The 13,794-nt window shown below is 44.1% G+C and overlaps 1 protein-coding gene across 1 annotated transcript in view; it reads right to left on the reverse strand.

The window, feature by feature from the left end:
• Tspan13 (tetraspanin 13) overlaps positions 1-13,182 on the reverse strand; it is a 28,562-nt gene extending 15,380 nt beyond the window's left edge. The window contains exon 1 of the mRNA XM_021651381.2: positions 12,908-13,182. Coding sequence (XP_021507056.1) covers positions 12,908-12,970 — 63 coding nt within the window. The 5' untranslated portion in view covers positions 12,971-13,182. The remainder of the gene's footprint in view (positions 1-12,907) is intronic.
• Positions 13,183-13,794: the final 612 nt, after the last annotated feature.

Raw genomic sequence — 13,794 nt, forward strand, 5'->3', positions numbered from 1 at the left:
CACGATAGCTAAGTGTGATTTTTTAAAAATCAGTTTAAAAAGAGAGGTCAGAAGGAGCCACAAAGACTGAAGCGAGCGAGCGGGTGTGGCGGTGCACACTTATAATCCCAGGATGGCAGACACAGAAGTAGAAACATCAGGAGCTGAAGGTCGCTCTCAGCTAAGTAACAGCCGTGAGGCCAGCCTCTACTCCAAGAGATTCTGTCAAACAAACAAAAGAGACAAACACATTTTTTTCCAAAGAAGGGAAAACAACATCCTCCAAACAAATTAATTTTCAAGAATAAGAGTAAATCCCACAAAATTTCCCTGATGAAGGGCATTCAACAAAACCCAGAGCAGAAATTCATATTTTTGCTATTCCGTGGAGCTAGCCTTCACCCAAATCACCCCTCACCCCCATCCCTAAGTCCTGAGCATTCTTTGGGCCTTAATTTTAAGCTTTGGCCCTCATTGAACAGAAGCCATTCTTACGAAAGAGATCCCATGTACCACCCTCCATCAGTGGAATCTCCCTTATGCTTATTACAAATCTGTACAACCCAGCTGCTAAGTTCACAGGACTCTTCATGGTTTTGTGTGTGTGTATATAGAAGGCCTATTTAGTAAACTACAAAATGGAAATAGCACCTTCTTATACGGGCACCAGCTCTGAAACCCTCTGCTTTGCTTTCCTCTATAAACTAGACCATCCTGCCTTAACCAGTCTCCGCTGAGTCCCTCCCATGCCTGCAACTTAAGGGAAAATATCGTTGTCAATCTTTCAAATTGTTTCTGCTGACCCCCCGTCTGTGAGTCGTCAGGTGTCATCCACATTCCTTCCTACATCTCCCTTCCACTGAGGAAGAAGGGAAGATTGCAAACAAAAGAGATGCACACCTGAAGGCCGCTGGCCACAACTTACTGACTCTCCACGCACGTCAAGCAAAAAGCGCTTCCGGTTGCGGTGACGGCGCAGGGGCAGTGCTTGCCTAGCGTGTCTGAGGGCTGAGAGAGATTGCCAGCACAGAGATAAAGAAACAAACAAACTCCTCAAGGTCTTCAAACCTGAATAGTCTGAAAGGTAAACCGAGACAGCGCCCTAGTCCCTTGTCAGGCACGCACCAGCACAAACACACAAACACAGATCATCGTTGGTAAGGGACAGTCCCAAAAGTGAAAAAGTATGGTGGTTCAATCCTCTAACGCAAAACGAATTTGCATCTATTCCTGCACACAGTGAAACTGCACGAACCTGAACTTACTGGAACTAACCAACTTATCCAATAACCCCCACCCCACCCCCACCCCCCAAAAAAATAGGGACTGGAGAGACCTGTTCAAGTCAAGGGCATCTGCTGCTCTGACAGAGCACCCAGGTTTGGTTGCCACACAGAAGCGCTCACAACCATCTGTAACCCAGTTCCAGGGGACTCAGCACCCTCTTCTCGACTTTAGAGGTGGATGTGCGTACATACGTGGAGGAAATACATACATGTACTACTCATACACACTGAGTGAAAAAGAGGCGGAAGAGATGGCTCAGCAGATAAGAGTCAACACGCTCTTGCAGAGGATCCTTTCCAGCACCTGTATTAGGCAGCTCACAATAGGCCCAGGGACCGAATGCCTTCTTCTGGCCTCCATACGCTCTACGTGAATATGTCCAAATCCTCACTCAGACACTTACTCATACACATAATTAAAAATAAAAGTAAACCTTTTAAAAAATAGTAGTAAACAACCCCCCCAATTAAAGTCTTTCAATTTAAATGATCTGAAAACGATACGAATGCTTGTGTGTGACTGGTGCTTGTAACACAATAGCCGAAAACCACCGAATTGTCCCAATTAATTTTTCAAGCCAGAAATAATACCTAAAGATATTTAATGTACCTCTTAGATAAGATTATCACTGTTTATCTTGTACTAAGAAGGAGCCTTTTCAATATAATAATGAAAGGACTTGTTTCTCAGCAGTGATAATTAAATGTTACCACTGGTTTATAATTTTAAGGACAGTGAGATTACATGTCCCAAGATAGTAATCTGAAAATTACAGATTCAAGTGAAATTAATTCTAGCCACATAATTTAAAAGTCTAAGCCTGCCACTATACCTCGGTAGACAAAGCAACCGCTAGGACTCTTTTGTTCAAGAATAATAACAGTTTTCTTATGAAGCAATTGTAATAGAACACAAATTCAGACCTATGACAAATAGTTTCCTTCCTCTGGGAGGCAGAATGTTGATAAAAACAGATGAGGGCTCTGTTAACTCCTGGAGAGTGGTGTTTTTATGAGTAGGAAGAACCAGCCTTTCCTGTTTTCTCCTTAAAACAAAGAAAACTTCATATATAAGAAGGGCTTTAAAGGGGAGTTAAAAGAGCTGTGATGGAAAAGGCACACAACAGCAAGATTACGAAAGTGTTCAAATCTAGCACAGCTTCCCCTGGGTAAGTTCCCAGAGGAGGAAGCAGTGATGAGTGATGACGCCAGTGTAGGGTGAAGGGACACAGCCATTCTTAGCTAAGGCTCAGAACAGCAGCAAGGGGCCGGCTCAGTGACCTAACTGAAAATAGGCTTTTTAGAAGGCATCAGGTTCGATTAGACGCTTATGTCACTAGGAAAGGCCCTGGGCTGCACACTGTGCTTTGTGAGACATTTCTGCGTATAATGATGCAGGCAAGTGTCAGCCCCTTGACTTTTGACTTTTCACCTTACAGAAACTGTAAGGAGTATTTTTTCTTTAGTAATTATCCAATCTGACATATTATTATAGCAACAGAAAATCACAACAAAAGTAACACATAGTTACTTTTTTATTGCTATAATGAAACACTGTGACCAATGAAACTTAAAGGAAAAAAAAGAGTCTAACCAGGACTTACATGAGCAGAGGGTGAATTAATCCATGAACATTCTTGGTAAGGAGCATGACAGCAGACAGGCAGGCACGGCACTGGAGCAACAGCTGGGAGCTTATCTCCTTATTAGCAAGGAAGAGGCAGAGAGAGAGCTGGTGTGCTAACTGGGAGCAGCCAGGGCTTTTGGAACTTCAAAGCTCACAAGTGGCACACCTCCTCCAACAAGGGCACATCTCCTAATCCTTCCCAAGCAGTTCTACCAACTGGAGACCAAGCCTTCAAATACACGAGTCTACGGGAACAATTTTCATTCACAGCACCATAGACATTAGTATGATGTTGAAGCCAGGAAGATTAAGTCATTCCCATGCTGGCATCCTTCCTACCTTGTTTTAAGTCTGAACTCGTAGGGTCTCAAAACCCAAGATGTAACGGTCCAGAGGTAAGCCATCAAGTACCAGTCCCTAGCCCCAGCCATCGTTGACTTTTTTAGAGGAGCCCAATACACTTCAGATGGCCTGCAGTCAATGCACATGCTGATTTTATATTCCAGGTACTTGGCAGAAGAGGTGGTCAGCACAAACTGCTGGAGAAAGGGGTTCTCACTATTCCTCAGGGAGCTAGGAAAAGCTTATCCTTTAGTCTACACATCCTCTAAGGGAAAGAAACTCAGTCCAGCCATGTTCCAGATTATGCTTTATATATGTAATACATAAAATTATATTCATCAATTACCCCGCATCTGACTTCCTCAGTCACCAGGTATGCACACGGCACACAGACATACATGCAGGCAAACAACCTGGATACATAACATACAAATAAATTATATTTTAAAGGAAGTGAAAGAGATTTAAAAGAAATGTGGAGGTAGAGATGTGGCTCATTGGTTAAGAGCACTTGGCTCTTGGCTCTGGGTCCTCTTTTCCTAAGAGGAAACAGGATTGGTTCCTGGCACCCACATGTTGGCTCACAGCTCCAGAACTCTAGTGTAGAGGATTGGACACCCTATTCTGGTCCCCACAGGCTCGTGCACACAAGGTACACTTACCTAGAGAGATAGATAGAGAGAGAGATAGGAACCATTCTACACTGCAGGTTCAGGGCAGCCAGAGCTACACAGTGAGACTCCATGTCAAGGGAAACAAGAACTAGTCGTTCTGCTGCAGGAGCAGGTAATGAAATTTTAAATGTTATTCTGAGAGCAGGATGGCACTGTGGCAGGATCAATACAGAGCTTGACTTATAGCCAGCAGAGGCCTCAAGGCCCCCTCCTGTAAGGCTTCAAGCACTTTGCCATGAACTTGTGATTTCAAAGATCTAATGTATTTATAAGATATAACATCAGGCTGAAGATGTGAAAAAAAATGTGAATAATCCAGATATTGCTAAATAGCCAGGCATTTGGTATGAAGTCGAAATCCCAGCTCTTTCTTCATCGTGATTCTTCAAATGGCACAAAACTGACGTGCTCTTGCACATATCTTTAGGGTTATCTACAGCACTATGGTTCTTTATTTGTTTGTTTGTTTGTTTTGTTTTGACTTGCAAGTCACGAAACACAAAGCATTCGACTCCTGCAATGAAATAACATCAAAGGGAACTAAAAGTAAGGGATCCTGATGTAAGCATTGTCTGGGGTCGATTATTTAGAAATGGCATCCACAGGAAGTCCCACCCTCTTTTTCTTTGCAGCAGAGGCTGAGGTTACTGGATGAACAGCCCACGCTGACTTCTGCATCCAGTAACTCTCACCGGGTGCAGCACTGGTGACAGAGTGAAGCACAGCTGCCTTTCAAAACTAATGCTAGAGAAGAAAATGGGGGACTCGATACTTGCAGCTGTTATTGATAAACACACACACACACACACACACACACACACAGAGGGAAGCAGAAGGAGCAGCTCTTTTCAATGATTCCTTGTTAAATCCAACAGTTAGTGCCTGCGGTGGAGCGTGGCTGGGGAGTAGCTCTAGCTGCACTGAGCCCTGGGTTCAGTCCCCAGCACAGAATAACCCAGGCATGGTGGTGAGTGCCTGCATCCACAGCTTTCTTAGCTTTAGGCCCTCCCTCAGCACCACTCCAGAGGTTCAATCCCCTCTCCTTGGAGCTGTGCTGCATTCAGCCTTCCCGGCAAAGTCTCTCAGTCCCCCTCCTGCTTAAACGGCTAGTCCTTCCTCGGCTCCTTTGCACAATGCACCTGGTCACCTAGACCTTGTAATAGCATAGCTTCGGTCAGTGGACCATTGCCCTTCTTACTGCCTTCAGGGACTTGCTGATGTCATCCAACCACAGCTCTGTTGACAACATTCTCAATGCTCAGGCTGCCTCAATACCTCAAATAGCCCTGTCTCCTGAAGTTCAATGCTGCTAGCTTCAAGGGCTAACTAACAACTCTGCCTGAGAATCTTTTGATGTCACATCTAATGCTGACTCTTCTCTGGTCCTGTTAATGGCAAGTCCGTCTTTCCAGGGGACTAGGCTACAGCTGTGAGTCATCTACCATTTGCCTCTTTCTCCAGCACCCCATTTTGAATCGATTGGAAATTATCTTGGCTCCATCCTCAGAAGGGGCCCAGAATTTGCCTGCTGCTTTCACTTTGGCTGATAACATTCTACCCCAAACTTCTGTTACAACCCTACCAGTGTGTAAACCCCCTCAGTGTTTCTGCACTGACATCTCTAGTCTATCTCACTCTAGTTAGGAAACAGAAGGGCATGAGAAAAGAAAATCCCCCTTACTCTCTTGGTTTCGGTTCTTTGTTTCTCGCTGGCTGACAACCAGGAACTTTGACATCACTAACCAGCATACTACAAAAGAATTGCGCTCCCCTTCCTCAGAAACTTCATGAACTAGATTGGTACGCTGACCAGTGACCTAGGCCTGAAGTCCTCCATCCTTGTGACCTAAGCAAGGACCAATGTTCTATCTTCCAAGCATCCTCTGTGAGTAAGACCAAACAAAGCACCTGAAAAACCTTCTTTTAAGAGAATTCTGTGGGTGAAAACCTAAGTAGAGCAGAACAAGCCAGACAGCACACTCAGTGGCCAAAGCCTGGCACCCATAACTCACTTAGCTGTATTCCTCTCCCAACACTCACACTTGCTCCTCCGTGTGCATCTTGTCTTCGCAATGTAATGGATCAAGTAACTTTGCTTCCCTCTAACTTATTTCCTTTTCAGTGGTGGGTGTCAAAGGGCCCAATGTGCCTTTAGCGGTTTTAATATTACTACACACATCTAACCACACATTAAAATACCAAAGTCGTCTGAAGAGCCAGGTGTGGTGGTGCATGCCTCTAAAGTAGCACACCAATGGCAGAAGCCAAGAAATTAAATTTGGACAGCTCAAGCTACATAGCACTGCTGAATCAAAAATGCAAAACGAGGCTGGGTGAGGTGGCACTCGCCTTTAATCCCAGCACTGGAGAGTCAGAGGCAGGTGAAACTGTATGAGTGTGAGGCCAGCCTGGTCTACACAGCCAGTTCCAGGCCAGCCACCATTACATAGTGAGACCTTGTATCAAAAGAAAAGAAAGAAAGAAAGAAAGAAAGAAAGAAAGAAAGAAAGGAAGGAAGGAAGGAAGGAAGGAAGGAAGGAAGGAAGGAAGAAAGGAAAGAAAAAAGATCAAAGCAAAATAAAAACTGTCCTAACAGTTTTTAAAATAATCATAATTTTGAAAAATGTTAAATGCAACCATTCAAAAGCAATTTCAATAAAGAGATTTCCTTAGCTGAAGTAATGACTAGATTAGGACTAAAAACTATCCAGGTAAATATAAAATGCAGGAGCAAGGGTTACAGCTTAGATGGTAGAACTGGCTTTGCATACATGAGACACTGGGTTTGTGGTCTAGCACCACATATGCATATTAAAAATTTTAATTTTTAATAATAACAGTAAAAATTATAATTCTATGTTTACAGTCAACACATCTCAGTCAGTACTCTTTCTTTTTTTTTTTTTTTTTTTCCTTTTCCTTTTTCTTTTTTGGTTTTCTGAGACAGGATTTCTCTGTGTAGCCATGGTCATCCTGGAGCTCCATATACCATGCTGGCCTTGAACTCACAGATATCCATCTGAATTCTGGGATTAAAGGTGTGTGCTGCCGTTATCACTTTCTTAGGAATAAAAGATGATTGTTTTTATTTGTAGATATGAGCTCTGCTTTCCTAGAGCCAAAATCCCAATGGCTTGAAAATCTTTGATTATAATACACATGTTTATAATTCAAAATTTCAAATAATTCTTCTTTCACACTTGAAACTGTCAGGTCTTAATTTTATTTCTGCAGTATGTCTAGGTGTTTTATACACAATGAGTTATTTCATTTTCACCATAATTCCATGAGGGAAGAATAAAATTATCATCAATTTGCAAATGAAGAGACTGTAGACCAAAAAACAAATAAACAAAACTAAAAAACAAACAAACAAACAAACATGCTGTTTGGTTTAGGGTAGAGATGGAAAAACTGAGTTCCTGAAGAAACCCAGTGACATTTTTCTACCAGTTAATGAAGGGTTTTTTTTTTTTCATTCTAGTATAAAATATATCCTAATTTTATTTTTTAATTATCTCCCTATTTATGTATTCACTCCTGTTGGGGGGTGGTGTGTGCATGTCAGTCCGAGGACAATTCCCAAGAATTGGGTCTCTCCTTCCACCATGATAGTCCCGGGGACTGAGCTCTGGGCCTCAGACTCCTCCTTACGCAGCATTTACAATTCAGACGTGAAAAAACAGACATCACTTATGTCTCCGAATGGTAGAAATCAGCGTAATTTTTGATGTTTCAGGAGAACTCCTCTTAAAACAAGCAAAGATGTTAACCAGGCGATCCCAACCTGTGGGTCATGACCCTTGAGGGGTCCAACAACGCTTTAAAGGGGCTACCTAAGACCATGGGAGAACACAGATTTACATATGACTCATAAGAGTAGCAAAACTGCAGCTACAAAGTAGCAACAAAAATAATCTCATAGTGGAGGGTCACCACATCATGAGGAACTATATTGAAGGGTCACAGCATTAGGAAGGTTGAGAACCACTTCTGTAGAAGGCGAAACTGTAAAACGGGTTATGTACCAAGAAAAGAAGAAAGTAAATGAATTTAGGTAGGCAAGGTGAGAAATACCTGCAGTCCTAGTATAGGGAGGATCAAGCAGGAAGGTAGCAAGTTCAAGGCCAACCCTAGCTAAAAGGTCAAGATTCTCAAATTAAGAAAAGTAAAAGAGAAAAACCTGGAAAGATTTTTGAAGAATGAACGAACATACACATACATACACACACACAAAAAAAAAAAACAAAAACTATAATTCCTGAAATTTATGATTTTAACTTTATAAGTTATTTTCTGAAGTTACAACCCATATATTTTTAAACCCATTTATATTATATATCAAACCATGCCTATAGTTAAATAAAAAAAATGATTATTAACAATACCATCCTGTCTCGATATATATATATATATATAAACTGGCCATGCAATTCTGATTTTATTTGAGGCCGGGGGAGAGAAATGGTCTCCTATACAGCTGAAGTTGTCCTCATACTTGCAGCTGTCCTCCTGCCTCAGCTTCCCACCTGATAACTGGAATGTATACCACCACCCAGAAGATGGCATTGCAACTTTCTTCTGACTTTGTGAACTCATGTCTCTGTGTATATGGGGCCAGGAGAGTACACCTCACGGCATATGTGCAAAGGTGAGAGGACAACCTGCTGGAGTCATTTCTCTCCTTCTACCACGTGGGTTCAGGGGATCAAACTCCAGCTGTCATACACTTCTTGTCACCATGGCAGGGCAATTCTAAAAGGCCAGAGTACAGTAAAAACATTCTTGGTCATATTTTACTATTTGATCCTATTTTACAAAATCATCTATTCAAATGCTTTTTTTTTTTTTAAGTTGAATTCTCTTTTGTAGGTTAGCACAGCGAGTGTATCATAAACTTTCAAAATGCAGGGAGAGGAATATAGTTCAGTGGGGGAGCATGCGCCCAACATGGTAGAAGCCCTGGGGTTAGCCGCTAGTACCAGAACAAATAAACAAATATTAAAATGTTACATATTTTAATACGCTTACTTCAATTTCTTATAATTTTCCATAAATAACTATAGTTTTTTTTAATTGTTTCTCAACATTTATGGAAATATTCTCAATTAAAACATATTCGGAGGCTGGGGAGATGATAGGAGGAAGGCACTTGCTGCTCTTACAGAGGACTCAGGTTCAAATCCCAGCACCCAACATGGCTCACAACCATTTGTACCTGCAGTTCCATGGGATGCTATGCCTCTTCCAGCACTAGCACTTACATGGTGCACAGACATGTTTGCATATAAACACATATGCATACACATAAATAAAATAAACACAGTAATGTAAACATATATCATAATACAGAGCACAGTAGCAGATTTCTGTCACCCTGCCACTTAAGAAGCTGAGTCAGGGGTTTGGAATACAAGATGCATTAGAGTGAGCATTTCTGAGATTACTTACCAAAATGAAACATCAGGGACTTCAGATAGAGAGGATTCTGAAAGCTCCCCTAGCTCTTGCTACAAAACCTGGAGTTTTAAAATGCCACCAATCGAGTTATTTGATAGTATGATAACTCTGTTTCATATCTGAAACTTATCCTTTTGCCCTTAAAATTTTGGAATTCTGTATTAAGAGGAACTTATGTATCAGACTAACCATTTTAATAAACTGCTAAACAACTAGAAGAAAAAGAAGCTGAGGCAGGAAGTTTCCAGGTTTGAGGGCAGCCTGGGCTCCACGGTGACTCCAGAGACAGGCTCGGCAATATCCTGTCTCAAAATAAGTAAAGTAATTAATTTCCCAGACTAAGTGGAATTTATATTTGTGTCCTGAAGATATGAAAGAGACTAACAAACTATTTCTTCATTTCCTCAAGTCAAACACTTCTTTTTGTTTTTTTTTCTTTTTTTGTTTTGTTTTGTTTTTGCTTTTGTTTTTAGAGATAGGGTTTCTCTGTGTAGCCCTGGCTGTCCTGGAACTTTCTCTGTAGACCAGGCTAGCCTCACACTCACAGAGATCCACCTGCCTCTGCCTCCCGAGTGCTGAGATTAAAGGCATGTGCCACCACCGCCCTGCCAAAAATCCCTTCCTCATTCCTAACTCAGAAAGATTTTACTCAGTCCTAAATGTTATGGTGTCTAAGTCTTTACACATCACTTAATATCCCAACTAGATCCTACATGCAGGGCCACTGGTACCTTCTGTGTATATTCATTTCCCACAGATGTCAGCAGAGTGCAAGATAGACAAAAGCTTACTGGCAGAATGCAGTCCTGGAGACCATATGAAAGAAATGAAACACAGCCTCAACAAAACATACTTACGTTAGAGCCCTGTTTGGTTTACTACTGCATTTCCAGGCTGAGACTGTCATCACACAGTATGCACAGACACACTCAGCACTGTTGCCTAAAGAATCTCCATCTTTAAATACAGGAAGTTCTGAAGCAAGCGGCCCTTTCCCTTTCAACACCCACTGGGCTTCCCCTTTTCCGCTATACCTCACACAGTCCGTACACTACATTAATATTCCAGCATATTATAATATCCAAGGATATTCCAGCACTGGGCATTTCCTTAGTTAAAGGAAGCGTGGCAGAAAAGAACAAAAATCCATCATTAACTGCCACAGGGTCACTGAATTCCCAAAACAAATTAGGGGATGTTCCTCCTAACTTGTTTTAGAGACCTGCTTTCTATTTCTAGACTGGTCATACTGCCTCATTACATCACTTGAGTATGCACACAGCTTAGCTGATAGTGTCTGAAGTTCCTCAGGAAACGCTTTGAAAACAACAGTGATGAAGTCTAACCCGGGCAAGGGCTTTCAACCCTCTAATCTAACACTTTTCAGAAATGACCTCATATTTAATCCTGCAGCCCTGAGCAGAACTTAGAGGCAGTTACCAGGGCCAGGAAGCTAGGAAGGATTTTTCATTCCTGTCCTAAAAAAAAAAGCAACCCGTAGTCCCTACATTCAGCTCTGCCAGCAATCCTATATTTTTTTTTCATCTTAAAATGTAGAGGGAGAGAGCAGGGAAGACACAGATGTCTAACTAGATATTAAAATTCTAGTCCAACTTTACCTTTTATTCATCTCCCACTTAAACTGTCACATTTATTATATTATAACCTATTTGCAACATTTAGATAATAACTTATTTTAAGAAATGTCTGTTTTTCTAAAACAGTCTAGGACTTTAAAAGGCTACATGATTTTTTCCAATTAATTAAATTTTATAGCATGTCTTATAAAAATCTATAAAACACTTTGGAGGCCAATAGTTTAGGACAGGTATTAAGTAATCTTAACATATGCTTTTAGGGTCAACTTTTCTTTCTCTTTGCTTTCATGCCATGTTGTACCCAGGGCTAGAGAAAAAAAAAATGTATCTTGAAAGCGATTTTACACTTGATTTGAAAAAAAACCTTCCTGTCTTTTTAAAAATGTATGCATTGCACATTGACGTATATAGACAAGCAAGGAAGCAGAGAAGCAGCCATTGTACTGTGTGTTATCAGACGCTGTAAGATGGAGAATCAGGTAAACAGATGACTGAATCATTGAAGGGGGAGGAGGATTCAAGGCACCAAACAGAATGTGACGTTCTAAGCAGATTATTCACGGTAATCAGAGAAAACAGTTCAAGAATGGATGGGAATTTGCTCAATAAGCAACATGGTAGGCGTGCTTCGCATCAGACAGGTGGATTTTGATAGGGAACTTGACATGGATCTCCCATGACAAGGAGCCGTACCACCGTGTTCTAGAATCTTCCTTCCAAGTGTACCATCTCTGAACATGTTGACTGGATTCCTAAGAACTAGCCAGAAAAAGCATGGCCACCGCTGTCTATTTCCGGCCTGCTTTCAAAGCGTTGCCGTCATGTTCAGACACACACCAAAAAAAGAGGGGGTCGGGGGAACAACCCGGTGTCTCTGCCTGCCCATCCACAAGCAGCCTCGCAGCCTCCCTAGCTCATGGATGTAACCTAAGCTGGCCAGATGGCCTGGCTCTGCTAATGCAGGGGAGCTGGGTTTGTTTTCAGGGTGGGTGCTGTAAGCACCAGGTGTATTTATAGATTGGAGCAAGTCTGCGGTGGAGATGACCTAAAGGAAGTTGATTCCACAGTCGAGGCAGCTTGTGGAAAGGTCTAGAATCCACAGTTCCAGACCCACCTACTACCAGCTATGAAAACTTATTCAAGCCTGTCTTGCTCTTTCCCCTTACAAAATTTAGACAGCCCCGCTTGCTACAGATAACAAAATGACAGATGAAAAGGCTGGGGTGTAGAAGGTTTTCAACAAACGTCATCTTGTCTTCCTCTTGTTCAGTCAGAATTACGCCTCAAAAAACAACACGAGCCTTCAACGTTAAAACTAGGAGGCACATGCTCATAAGCAGGGAGGAAAAAACAAAAGCAAAAACGCCTTGGGTGGGGGGTTACTGAAGGTCTTCGCCTAAAATGGTGTTAGAATATTGACAGAGGAGGAGGAAGACCGCATGGGAAAAGCATCAGGCTGCAACCTCACTGGCAGGAACACCAACAAAGAGACTTTATGTAAGCACGAAACAAACTTCGGAAGCCGCGGACATCCTGTGAGCCCGCTCCATGGCTTCCATTCAAAAGGCAGTGCTCGGGGCTGAGCCAGGAGCGCGCCATCCTCAGGCCGCCCGGCCCACGCGAGGCCACGCTATCCCGCAAAGTGTCCTCGCAGCCGGGGCGGCTCTCAGCCTCCGAGCACCTCCAGATGGGATGGCCAGCCGGGAGCGTGCTGCTGGAAGGGATGAGCGAGCGGGGAGGGACGGCGGGGTGGGGAGGGATGCGAAAACCGAGGGCTGCAGAGAGCAAGCAAGGCCAGGGGCGAGCGCCACAATGAAGGGCGGGCGGAGACTGCGACGTGCAGGCTGGGGGTCCCGGGCGAGGGACGCGGGCACAGGCGGCCGCTCGGGCCGTGAGGAGGCCTGGGAGGCCCGTAGGTACCACCCGGCGCGGGCTACTCACGGTGTACAGCAGGTTGAGCGCGCACAGGCAGTTCTTGGAGCACGAGAAGCCCCCGCACACCATGGTGGCGCGTGGGCTAGCGGGCGCCCGCGGGTCCGGGCGTCCTCCGCGGGGCTGGGCGGGTAGCCGCTGGGTCCTGGCCTCCTGGGACAGTGGCTGGGTTCGGGGTTCGGGTCCGGGGCTCAGGCTCGGGGCTGCAGTGCCGCGCCCGCAGCGGCTCCCACCCGCTCTGCAACCTGCGGCGGCGAAGCCCTGCCGATCGCGCGCCCCGCCCCGCCGCCCCGCCTCGCCCCGCGCTCTGATTGGCCACCGCCTGGGAACAAAGGTAGAAATATGCAAATCAATGCGCTCGGCAGAGCCAGATCCGGGAGAGGCGGGGCGGCTCTGCGGAGCAGGAGGAGGAGGGGGACCAGGGGGACCCAGACCGTCCGGAGGGCGTGGGGCCTCCGGCTCGTGACAGTGGCCTCTGTGTCATTTCCCCTGGAGCAGGTGAGCAGCAGAGGGCGGGGCTCCACGCTGGCAGGAGCAATGGCAGCACCTCTCTCCGTTCTTGCCCGGTGGGTGACGTGGCACCATTTTGAATGAGATGATAAACCAAATCGAAGCACCTGGCCTCCTCTGAATGAAATACAGAAGTGGAGAATGAAAGATTTACAGAGAATGAGGGTGGAGGCGATGAAAGGAAAACAGTACGTGAAAGGCTAAAAGGGGAGCAAGCCAAAGCCTGCTTCTCTCAACATGGGTAAGGAATGTGGCCTATAATTGTGACAGATTTCGGGTCAAGAGGTTTTATTCTGCAGGGATTTGAGAAAGACTGATAAACCTCATGAAGACGTAATGTGCAAAGGACATCAGGAATCGTTGTTCTTGCAGTCGGGTCGCGGATT

The sequence above is a fragment of the Meriones unguiculatus genome, chromosome 1, assembly GCF_030254825.1.
Source record: "Meriones unguiculatus strain TT.TT164.6M chromosome 1, Bangor_MerUng_6.1, whole genome shotgun sequence".
NCBI classification, from domain to species: Eukaryota; Metazoa; Chordata; class Mammalia; order Rodentia; family Muridae; genus Meriones; species Meriones unguiculatus.